Here is a 12,612-nt window from a genome sequence, read left to right as displayed (position 1 = left end):
CTAGGGTTTTGGGGCAGCCTGTAACCTATGGAGATAGCGGTCCAGGTTTTAAAATTGTAAGATTGCTGCATTTTGGGAGCTGCAGTGCAAACTGATTTGTGCGGTTTGTGGAATGATGCGTACAAGTGTTCTAGACTATCACGGTTCTAAGTGGGAAAAGGCCTGTCGTCTTCTGGACTCTAGTATTTCCTAGCAAGTTTTCACTTTTTAAATTCAGTTCAGACGTTTTAGAATCTGCTCCAGGCTTTGTAACTGAAAATGTGATGCATTATGGGAAATGCGATGTTTTATTCGACTTCTCTGTCTATATGTTGCCTTTGATTTAAAACACGTTGGGACTGATCACCCAGGCCCTGCAGATAATGGACAGGGGATCAGGGCAATCCCTATCATTCCGTGTCCAGAGTGCACTTCACTCCCCAAGGTTCCTCCAACGTCATTATTTAGGTTCATGTGATGGGTGAATTCATCACTGCACTTGCATTTAAAACAGTGTCCCCATGCATAAGGCAGAGGAGGTCTCTCCCGCCGAGCCCATGACAGGTTCTTCACCTGCAATCTTTCCTTCCATCCCTGCCTTCTCTCTGAGTATTTACTGCTTGCACCAGCCCCTACTTCTTCCCATAACTACCCCGCCTTCTCTCTCCCTGTCACTTTCCTTTCCTTCCTGTCCTCCTCTGTTTGGACCCTTTGCACATTCATTCATGAAATTGCATGCCTTCGTTTCTTACTGAAGGTTCGTACTAAGATGATGTTCTTAAATTGTTTTTCTGTTTCCTCGTAGGGTTGTTTGGGTATTGAAGGTCCGCCCGGCTCCAAAGGAGAAACTGTAAGAATCCAAGATCATTTGATTAAGCAAACTGTTAGCGTTCTCCTTGTACCTCGTCACATTTCTTATTCTTCCGCCTCTTACACACAGTGGAGCAGGAAATGTGGCTTGTCCCAATGCTCGCGTTCTGAAGACACCATTGCTATTTTGTAAAGAGACAGAACATGCATTGATGCAACTTGCAGTAGCTAAATACATTTGAATGCTAAGGGACAGAGGATGTCCTACAAGAACAAGTCATGTCTGCATGGGGTAGTACTGGAACTGGGTTGCTTTTTTTGTTTTTGAATGGTTATTATACTATATTAAATGGTTTTTATTGTAAGGATGATAATGAATTGTGGCCATGTTTCTCGATGTATGTACTGATATTTATTGTTTGTGATGCTCAAATACGCTATTGATTAACTGATGTCTCCCTATATTGACCATCATTCGTCTGTTGGTCCCACTCAATCAAGTGACCTTCTTCCTGTGTCGACTATCATCTTTCTGTCTGTGCCCAGGCTTCCTCTGTGTCGTTACGTCTATTGGATGGCCCTGTCCCTCTGTTGGGCAGTCCTCTCCCTGTGTGTGCGCCGCCCTCTCCCTGGCTGGTGCCAATCTATCAGGCACCCTCTTTCTCTGACTGCCCAGCAGCGTCCTCCCTTTATCTCCCACCCTCCTCCCGAGTCCAGGCTTTCTCTGCATCAGGCTTAGTTCTATGTCTATTGGGTGGACGTTGCCCTTTGTTGAGCACTCCTCTCACGTTGTCTTGCAGCCCTCTCCGTCTCCCCAGCATCTTTCTCCCTATGTCAGATAGCACTGCCCTACTCTCGGGCAGCTCAGTTACCCTATCACCCGCAGACACCTACCCTCTGCTGGAAAATAATCTATTAAGGGTTATTGCAGAGCCCACTCTCAGACCAACTTAGTCCAGGTGCCCGCATGGCATCGAGAGCCTTTCTGGAGACTTAATTTGCCACCACAAATGAAACTCTGAAACTCAACACTGAACTATAAGAAAAGGCCCCCTTCATTCACAAAAAGTTTGTAGCTACGAAAGCCTACATTTTCAGACTACTTCAAGACTCAATCTGTTTCGGAAAGGGTATGCTTGGCTAAGGCGAGACCAGTATGCGTCATTGGGAGCCCTGGTGGGAACCACTGAGCTCTCGTTGTTTAAAGAGAAATTAGCTATTGCCTCATTGGCTGACAGCCTTTCCACTCCAGGGGTCTACTTATTTTCCGGGAAGCTTCATAAAACACAGGTTAGGGTGCCTTGCCAGCAAAAAGCTGAAGTATACTTGCTGCACATTTCCATCTTTTAAACATGCATTTCCCTTGTCATATCATTCAGGTCTCTTTCCAAAGAGCTGCCCTCATGGTTGGATCAGGTTGCTGTCAATATCCTCTATTTAAGTATTGGTGGCTCTTCCTGCAGGCTGGAGTGATTTAAAACAGTCAGCCTGAGACTGAAGGAACCCAGATATGGGCCTATGAGAGATGAACCCAGCAGTCAAAATAGGAAAAAGGAATTCAATCCTGACACAGGTGGAGGACTCTCTCGCTTGGCAGCCCATGTTAATGGCAAACCTGTCTATTCGAGGAAGCTGGTATTATGTTGGCTGCTTCTAAGGGGTACATTGCACATCTGAAATCACTGCAGGTCCATCTAGCATGACCTCTTGCCAGAGTCACCTTCTCCAGGACCTAATATTCATTGTGGGCACTCCCTGATGAGGATACGACAGGATAATTGGGACATGTAAGAGCATAGGGCCTCAGGGCAGCCGTGTGATGTAGCCTTCACCCCTAAAATTGCAAGCACTGTGGGGGTGCTCTGATGGCTCGTTAAAGCTGCTCTCTATCTGGCTGCACACTTTCTTTGTTGGCCAGCTGTGCCACTCTTTTGGATGTTTAAACCTTGACCACTGTGACCATATCCCCCTACTTGTCAGTTCTGAACATGATTTGAGAGCTACACTGAGATGGTGGCATCATTTGTTCCTGTTTGTAGCATAGTCCCTTGTCCACTTGCATGACACAGGGAAGCTTGGGAGACTGTAGTGTGCCTGGTGCACACAGCCGCTAGCATTCCATGAGCGTGAGCATGGCCACGTGTGAGTGTCTGCCTGTGCTCGACCTCTTTCTCAGTCTTCCAGGTGCTCCTATCTCTTCTCGTTCCTTTCTTCTCTTTCATCCCCACTCCTTGGAGGTAAAACGACAGGCCACTAATCTGCCCCACAGGGGTTTTATGTTAGATGCTAATGTGAGTTGTAAGATATTATACTGCAGTATCACTCTCATGTACCAAAGGCGATGAACCTGGAGAATGTTTTGGGAAATTATTAATACAGATGCTTATAATCACCCTAGCTTCTCAAACCTTGTTGCCGTTAGCGTCTTTCATTTCCTTCTTCTGCTCCATCTATCTCCTGCTCTCCATCAGTCCCTGTCACTGGTCCACTAGGGTCTGCTTCACCTGGCATAGCCAAATGTGTTTCTTCAAAGGTGGTAGATTGTTCTGCTTCAAGTGAAGGCCACAAGGTTTGTGCCTGGGAGGCTCTCATTTCCACCTTGTTTCTCTTTCTCATTTCAGGGGCAGCCAGGTCCTCTAGGACCAAGAGGGGAGAAGGGTTTGCAAGGCCCTGTGGTAAGTTGCCAAGTGTTGAGTTGTACCTCTGTTCCTTTTGTTCCATGCTGGATCCGGCATAGCATGGTACCGGCCACTGGTACTTAAGAAGTGTGTGAAGTGATTGCATGTATGTAATCGAGAACCTAAGCTCAGAGACGGAGCAGTGCATGAAACTTGGAGATCACCCGGGTGCCGTCTTCAGAAACCTGGGAGGCATCTTTACTTTTCTGTCTATGTATTTCTCTAGTCAGCCAAGCACAATAGGTGGAATTATTGATTGGACTGACCCAGGTTCCATGAACAACAGGCAGGATTCTTTAATGGACTGACATGGTATAAGCACTTTTTTCGGTTAAGCAATCATTAGTTCTTATTAAAATTAGGTCTCTTTGGATAGTGCAACTGTTTTCTTGCTCCTAGCCTCTCCCAATCCCCAATGGTGTGGGCTGTCCTAGAGAATAAGTAAACGAGCAAAGCCTCCTTGTGTTTATCTGTCTGCTTGAGTTGGCTCATTTATGACCCCCATGGATTGGACTGCTTCCTTTACACATGCTTCTACTACATCAGATGCTTACCTTCCATAAAAATACAAGGTTTATGAGGCTACACCTGGCCTTCCATAATAACACATGGTATAGCAGGAGTTACCTCACCTTCAATAATACCGCAAGGTTTTTAGCTGGATACACGTGGCCTTGTATAATACCACAAGTTTTACTCCTGGCCATAAATAGTTATGCAAGGTTTGGCACGCTAGACCTGGCCTTCGTAGCAATGCAAGTTGCAACATGATGGGCCTAGCCTTCTGCAGTACCACAAGGTGCAGCCTGATGGATCTGGCCTTCATCGAAATACTAGTTGCAGCATGATGGGCCCAGCCTTCCGTAGTAACAGAAGGTGCGGCCTGATGGACCTGGCCTTCCACAGTAACACAAGGTTTAACATGAAGGACCTGGCCTTTTCTGTAGTAACACAAGGTTCAGCATGATGGACCTGGCCTTCGTCGCAATACAAATTGTAGCATGATGGACCTTGCCTTCTGCAGTAACACAAGGTGCAGCCTTTCGGGCCTGGGGGGAGTCCGTGGTAACACAAGGTTCAGCATGATGGACCTGGCCTTCAGTAATAACACAAGGTTCAGCATGATGGACCTGACACCTGGCCTGTCGTAGTAATGCAAGGTTTAGTATGACAAACCTGGCCTTCCATATCAACACAGGATTTGCAAGATAGATGTTTTCTTCTTAATAACACAAGGTTTAGCTTTAAAGGCCTGTCCTTCCCTAGTAGCACAAAGATTTGCATGATGGACCTGGCGCTTGGCCTTGCGTGGTGACACAAGGTGCATACGGACGGACCTGGCCTTGCGTGGTAACCCAAGGTGCGGCCTGGCGGACCTGGCCTTGCGTGGTAACACAAGGTTCAGCATGATGGACCTGGCTTCCGTAGTACACAATGTTTAGGATGATGGAGGTGGCCTTCCATAGTAATGTGCAGTTTCGCAGGATGTAGCCTACCTCCCTTTGTAACACATGATGTAATGGGCCAGGATAAAGTTATATGGTGGTTCTGCGCAGGAAGGAAGAGAGGCATAGAGGAGACCCAGTAGTGGACATACAGGAAGCTGTTCTCTTCACGGTTAAGGTTGTAGAGCTGTGTGTGTGTCTTAGTGTTTTAATTACTGGGAATGTTGCAGGTAAAGATTGAGGTGAAGTGGCAGAGCTGTGTGTGTGTGTCTAATTCCTGGATCGAACAATAGGAGGCGCTGTGGGTGATTAATGAGGAGCATTGCCAGAGCATCAGTTGAGGTGAATTAGTAGGGGTGCCTGTGGCTCTCAGTAGTAGAATGGCATCAGGTCATGTTGCATTAGGTGGGCTGTGTGCTGTGCCAGTGCTTCATTGGCAGGGGTTGAGGCAGGGTTGTATTGAGGTGCATTGATGTTACTGGGCATGGTTGTTAGTAGCCGAAGAGTAGGAGACACTGCTGGATAGGGTTGAGGTGGATTGTTAGAGATGTTCATGGCACTCAATGGTAAAACGTCCGAAGGTGTCGCCTTTTATGATTGAGGGTTATTGGTGTAGCTGTGTGTGATTCGCTGTAGTAAATGTGTAGATGCTGGGTGTTAACATTAAGGGCCTGTGCATGGTTCTTGCTAGTAGGCCCGTGTTGGATGCTGCGACAAAGGGTTCAAGCGCATTGACTGAGCTTCATGCTGTCTCAGCGCCCTCAGTCATGGAACAGCAGGGCTCCTGGCCTCTCTGCTAAATGTGCTCTTTTCACTTTTCTTAATAGCTTTTGAAATTAAATCTTTCTAAAATTTGGATGGAACGATAGTGTCTGTTTAGGAAGGACATGTCTATGCAGATCCCTTTCAGGGCACGTATTCTTCGTAACCCCCAAATAGTTCACGCTTTATGTACCCTGGGCTGGATGGAAGTGAACATGTATCCATCAGGTCTGGGGGTCCAAGCCCGGCGGACTCCATGTTCTATTCCCACGGCAGCCCCTCCGCTATCTGCCCTCCCTCTCTGTTTGCGGCGCGTGTTGTCCTCTCTCTGGTTGAGCTCATGTACTAACCGTTTGTATGTTTCACTTTTGCCCAAAGGGTTTGATTGGCACTCCCGGCGCCATCGGCCATCCTGGAGAATGGGTAAGAAGCCTCTCCGTGTTGGAACCTCCGTGTAAGATTTTTTAAGCACATTCCCCCATCATGTATGTGCCTTGATTTCCAAATTGTGCAACCAAAAAAATGACCTATTGCCGCCCAAATGTGTACATTTTACAGCATTTATGAAGCTACTGAACTCAAAAACCTCTTTGTGTCTCTGGATTGAAAACAATCTCTCGCAAAGGTATTGCTTTCCTCTAAGTTATGTGTGGGGGTTAGGGGTGGTGCTGTGGCCTGGGCACTGGATATCAGAAATTGACAAGGATTGGTTGATCAGACTAATAAGTGGCAGATAGGTAAAATACTATATATTGTGCCATTTTACCATTAACACCCTGGAAGCGGCAACTGGCCAATCAGGCTGTTCGGAACGCGGGCTGTGTTGTATGGTACAAGCCTGCATTCTGAGCACCCTGGGTGCTGCTAGCCAGCACCCACTTCCCCCCTCATCCCTCCGGCCTCTCAGCACCTGTGTACTTTTCTAAGCGGGTGCTAAGAGTGTGTATGTTTTTTTTTTTGTAAAGAAACTTACCTTTGCTCTTTCCGAGTCCATTTTCAATGTTGATGACGTCACAGTCATCAACATTGAAAACGGAGTTTGGAACCACAGCTTGGCTGCGGGCTACGCAGCAAAGGTACATTTCTTTTTTCAATTTTTTTATTAAAAAACCCAACATTAGCACCCAGGTAGCTAACTACATGGGTGCTAATGGCGATATTCCCCTCGGGGGTGTGCCGTTACGGACAGGGGCGAACCTACACCTCGGAGCATATCGCTCTAGTATTTCAGAAACGTAGAATCACATTTAAAAATTACAAATGTTTTGCTTTTTGTTACGAGTGCAAAATCATTGTCAGCTGACAGTAAACATGATTTATGAAGCTGGCAAGAGGGGTGGGCCAAATTGTGCATCTCTGAAAAAACTCCCAGGTCAAAAGCCCAAGGGGGCAAGACGCTCAGAGAGCCTCCACCAACCCATGCCAGGGTGTACACTCAGCACTTGTGGGAAACATGGGCAGGAAATGATACATAAGCACCGACTGTGCTTCTGGGCTTTTATTCGGAATAATGGCTCTGGGCAAAGTAGGACAGATGTCTGGAGCCCAGGATGGAGGCATGCATTGGCATTTGCAGACAGTTATCTCAATTGAGCTCCGGATGCAAATGGGTTCATTACAAGGTCCACACCCCTTCCTGCTTTTTCAAAACGTTTTTTTTTTCTACTCAGCAGGAGCGCTATTTTCTAAAGTGTAGCAGAAAGAAGCCCCTTCACCCCAAACTGTTCTAGAGGCCAAAACCTGGCTGCAATATTAGTGGCTGGTGCCCGCCTGGTCCACACATTTTTCAATCCTCTACTTCTCTCAGAGCATAACTTGTTGTTAGACCAAACGTTTACGGGATTTCACGCGGAAGAGCATCCTGTCTCAAATCAGGCTAACATCGTGTCAGGTTTTATAAACAACAAGGTAGCTCAGTGGGTAAATGTGCCTACAGTGATCTGTGGGTAAATTGGTGGCAGTTCTTAGGTCGGAATCCTTAGGTTTTGACCATGGCTTTCACTCTTTGAATCACCATTAAATAAAAACCTTAATGTTAAGTTTAAGTAAAATCGCTGCTGCAGTGTTGCGCTGCCAAGTCCATATCAAAACAAGTGATGTCTAGGATGGTCATAGGTGATTAATTTGAAAATGTAAGTTTAACACTCCAAAGTTTGAAAATATTTTTTTTAAATGTAGAAATTAAAACAAGTTACAAACATGTTCCATATTCATGTTTTACTTTGCTTAAAGGTTTCAGTTTTATTGGATTTGGGTTTATATAGGCCAAACCTAGCTAGGAAGCAACAGAACTCTGTACACGTAATTTGGGTTAACACAGGTTGGTGGAAGGGCAGGTTACATGCCATATTAGCACCCAGGGTGGGCACAGCATCCAATCAGATTGCTTGGCTCGCTGGCTGAATGCCATGATTCAGGCCCGGGTTCCGAGCAAGCCCAGCCAATCTCTTCCCCACACCTGACTGCCCCTTGGTCCCTTCATATACCCTCACTTCAGCTCCCCGCTCCCACGTACCTGTTCCTTGAGCGGCCCACTGCACCACTCCTGCACAACACCGGAGCCACCATGGAAATCGAAGAGGGTCTCTGCATGCCGTACCCGCCTTCTATTTCCATGGTGGCCATTTGGATGAGTATTTGTTTGAATAAATGGGTCACAGCGAACACGTGACTAGTTCATTCAAGCAAATACATTGCTATCAACACCCCAGTTTTGAAAAAAACAGGGTGCTAACAATAACCTTGTTGTGGGTTCACAAGCTGGTAACCGTGCTGCCGCCTGGTGTTGGGATCCTCACTTCGCACTGGCCTATAACTTGGGCCCTGGACTGTTACGGTCCCTGAGTGTGAAAATGTAAGTTGAAATGTATGTTTTTCTACTTGTTTTGAAATTGTTCATTTTAGTTGCCTATCTCACCCACCCACTTCTCCTTGCTTGTTCTTTCATACCCTCCAGTTCTACATTTCCCCACATATATTATAATGGGGGACCTCCCACACCTCCTCCTGCTAGCCTCCAAATCACTTTTCATCCATTGCCTCAGGGCATTTCCCTCATTTGTCTTTTTTGTCTCGGAGGCGGCCTCTTACGACGCACAGTTCCTGCGCATGTTGTGTAGAGGTGCGGCTTGAGACGACTGGGCTCTGGGTTCTTTCCTCGAACTGCGCGCACTGTGTCATCGATAGGCGCGGGCCCGGGCGGTCTGGCTCTAGTGCTGGGACCAGAGCGGAGTCGGAGTCGGGAGTACGGAGGAGCACATGCTGTAAGGAGAGCCGCCAGGGGTGACTGGTTGTGCACACCCGGTCCGCCGCCCGCCGCCCGATAGCGCAGCCCTACACGGAACGCAGAGGGCGCACTGGGCGTATCACAATCCGGCGCCCCCCCGGAGGTAACTGGCCTTATGGCAAGAGATACGGGGGGGGTCTGGCGCCTGTGGGTGTTGGGGCGGCTCGATTACAGCCTGGTGCCCGGTGCATCTTGGGGCGCTGTGCGCCACGGAGGTACATAATGGAGCCCATTGCAGTGGACAAGATCCCCGGGGGCTACCGGCGACCGAAACCCACATAAGGGTTTAGGTCCTACTGGTAAACGGAGATCACTACTAAGGAGTGACCTTTATATTTGGATATTTTATTGTATGCGAAAATAACTGCTGGGCGTACTTGCACAGGCCTGATTAGGTCATTGGCTGAACAAGGTGCCCCCTTAAACTGCGCATTGAGGCTGTCTCCCCATTGTAAGATCCTGTGAGTGGGGTGACAGCTCCTTTACAGTGATAACTCTGAGCACGTGGATACTTTCCCTGGCGCAATTATCATTGTATTTACGATCCTCTGTTGATAAAGATCAGTGGCATCAGAAGATGAGCCTGGTAGAATTCCAATTTAACAGGAGACTGTGGGGATCTTCCCTTTGATCCTGTAATTGGTCAATTCTACCTACTGGTGCCAGGTGGCCTACCTATCCCAGAGTGGATGGCTCCCCATAAAAAATCTGCACCTTCCAAATATAATCTAAGGAAAAAGACACATGAAACAGACTTGGGTCCTATAATGGAAGAGCCTAAAGGCAGGAGAAATAAAGCCAAGAAGAGAACCCCCGTAGATCAAGGCAAGATAACGGGTTTTTTCCCCATAAACATACCGGCTGAAAATAATTCTACAACCCTTGAGACGCCTATGAATCAAGTGACCAATACCCCCAACTTGGGCAGCTCACTAAATTTTGAGGATATTGACAACAACTCCTTATTGGACTTATGCCTGTCTATACAGAGAGGCATGACACCTCAGATAGTGGTGCACTCGGAGGATATGGAGTCTTTTACACCGGAGAACCAGAGTGAAAATCACGGCAAACGACTCTCTCAAGCTGTAACAATGGAGAGGCTATCTACATCACCTAACCTAGTTATTGATACTTCATCTGATAATGGAAGAGAGACAGACAGTAATATACACCCGGCAGCCCAGGAAATCGCCGAATTACAAGCTTCCGTGGCTTCCTTACAGTTTGCATTAAAAATACTGCTGAAGATGTCGGGCCGCATATTGGCTAACACAAACACATTGATGAGTGACATTGAGCAAAGGCGGAAGGCGGTTGAGGATGCGGAAGACAATCTATCTGAAGCTATTATAATAGCAAACGAGATGCACGAACAACAACTTCCTGGCCCCCACACTGACATAACAGCTCAACCAGATATACCAATGACCCGTAAGCAGCGGAGGCTGGCCAAGTCAGCGTTAGATAGGGCCAGAGTGAATACTCAAGAGCTCTTACCTTTTGAACTAGAGAAGCCTATTCCTCGCTCAAAAAAAGGGAAAAAAAGAGCAGCTCGAGCAAAGAAGCGAAGGGCTGCAGGAGATGGTTGTCTAACTAGTTGGTTGATCGCGGAGACCACTGAAGCCCCAGATGGGGCCGAACAACTCGAAAACTCAACAATTGAATCTATACTTGAAGATGATGGCACTCTAGAAAGGCCCCCGAAGACAGCGTAAGAGCTTGATTGTCTCCACAATACAGCTCATAACTCTACAGATTTGGTAAAAGAGTGTGACTCGAAGTGGGGGAATCGCACCTGTATTATTAGAAATTCATATCAATCTGGCATAAGCGCTTGGCTTTCTCGCTCCGAATTTTTAAAGAGATTATTTTCGGTACCACAATTGAGAGTTTTGCAATCGGAAGACTTTCAATTTCTTGAGCCTTTGTCAGGATCCCATCCCAAGGTATCAGCCCTGCATTGCAAATTTATATCGACCGCCCAACTATTAAGGACCTATAAAACAGAGCTGAAAACTGTTGACATTGAGATAGATGCTGAAGTGAACTATAATGAGCCTAGCAGCTCTGAAATCGAAAATGCTATAGATGGGCCCTTGGACGCTTGCCCTATTTTGCCATCAGGAACCAAGATGGACAAAAATGATGTACAATCCGTCCTGAAATGGTTGACGGAGGCATTGTCTAAGGTGGTAGAGAATCATTGAAAATTATCGTTGGCTTCTTGGAACTGTAGGGGTTTTGCCCACCTTTTAAACAAGACAGGCCCCATAGCTCAATTATCTCATTACAACTGTATCTGCTTGCAAGAAACCTTTGCTATGAATCCCCTATTTTTAGATGGATATAAGGGTTACCAGGTATTTGCCAAACGAGGCGAAAGAGGTAGACCCTTTGGGGGGTTATGGATTGGGGTATCCAATAGCCTAAGTTCAAGGAGGATTCTCGGGAGCCAAAATGACCAACTATTGGCTGTTGAAATAATATATAATATCAAGAAGACCACCAAGAAAGTCTTGGTGGTGTGCTTATATAATCCTCCGGGCGCTATGTATAGAGAATCAATACAAGAAGGGTTACATGAGCTATTGGCCAGTTGGTTAACCATTGAAGGAAATATTAATGTTTGTGTGGCTGGAGATTTTAATACCCATATGCTTGGGGGAGAGAGGAGCTTTGCTAACCCTAAACTCCGTCCCAGATGTGTTATGGAGCATGATAAATTAGAGGATGAAGGACTAGATTGGGTACACTTCTTTTGTAAGTGGGAATTTGAGATGTTAAATGGACGCACCAAGAGTGATCATCCGGGTAAACATACTTGGAACAATGGAACTGTGATCAGTACCCTAGATTATATTTTCGTGTCCCCGGGTCTGTTGCTACTGATTGATGATATGATGGTAATATCAAACATATGGAGTGACCATGCTATCTTGGTGTGTTCATTTGACATCCTGGAAACTCATGATCGAGTGTGCACTATGGGAGATCTGAAAATCAACCATGCAGGGACATGTATCCGCTGGTCGGATAAGAATATCGCTCACGCTGAGGAAGCCTTACATAAGTGCAGCTATCTCAATGTTGAAGACTTTAAGAAAATGACCATAGATGGAGTCGAGGACTGGATATACCTGTTCTCTGAACAATATGCTGCAACCTCGGTTGGGAATATGCTCGGTGAGCAGGAGAAATGTCCTACCTATGACAGATTTATTCGAGATGCTAAAAGAACACTGAGGGCGGAGCTAAGAAGAGCAAAGAAAACGAGTACGACTTGGGATATATATAACATTGTGTCCAAGGAAATAAAGATGAGATATAGGAGGGTGATTAAAGCAAAAAGAAGCTCTGATAGAAATAGAGCTTGGCAAAAGCTAATACAGACTATCTGCTCCCGTAAAACTAGCAGTATATGGGCTCTCCTTAATGAAGCAAGAGGAAATAGGACACGGCAATTAGTTAATCCTATTTCCAGTGCGGAATGGACTGCGTTTCTGGAAAAACGCAACATAGCGATCAGAGCCGAGGAGATAATCCCCTTGGGTAATATACCAACGGACCCTGATATTGACATTTCCCATGACTCCATCCTCTCTATGATTAAACAGCTGAAGTCATCTAGGGCACCCGGTCCCGATGGGCT

The 12,612-nt window shown here is 46.5% G+C and overlaps 1 protein-coding gene across 2 annotated transcripts in view; it reads left to right on the top strand.

Annotated features, from left to right (window-relative positions):
- The window catches only part of LOC138471851 (collagen alpha-1(II) chain-like), a 1,536,387-nt gene that overhangs the window by 1,078,554 nt on the left and 445,221 nt on the right, over positions 1 to 12,612 (top strand). For both annotated transcript variants that reach the window (XM_069609694.1, XM_069609695.1), the window contains 3 exons: positions 785 to 829; positions 3,411 to 3,464; positions 6,053 to 6,097. In XM_069609694.1, coding sequence (XP_069465795.1) covers positions 785 to 829; positions 3,411 to 3,464; positions 6,053 to 6,097 — 144 coding nt within the window. The remainder of the gene's footprint in view (positions 1 to 784; positions 830 to 3,410; positions 3,465 to 6,052; positions 6,098 to 12,612) is intronic.

The sequence above is a fragment of the Ambystoma mexicanum genome, chromosome 8 (genome assembly GCF_040938575.1).
Source record: "Ambystoma mexicanum isolate Mex_15411 chromosome 8, UKY_AmexF1_1, whole genome shotgun sequence".
Classification (NCBI taxonomy): Eukaryota; Metazoa; Chordata; class Amphibia; order Caudata; family Ambystomatidae; genus Ambystoma; species Ambystoma mexicanum.
This window is presented reverse-complemented; position numbering and strand designations above follow the sequence as displayed.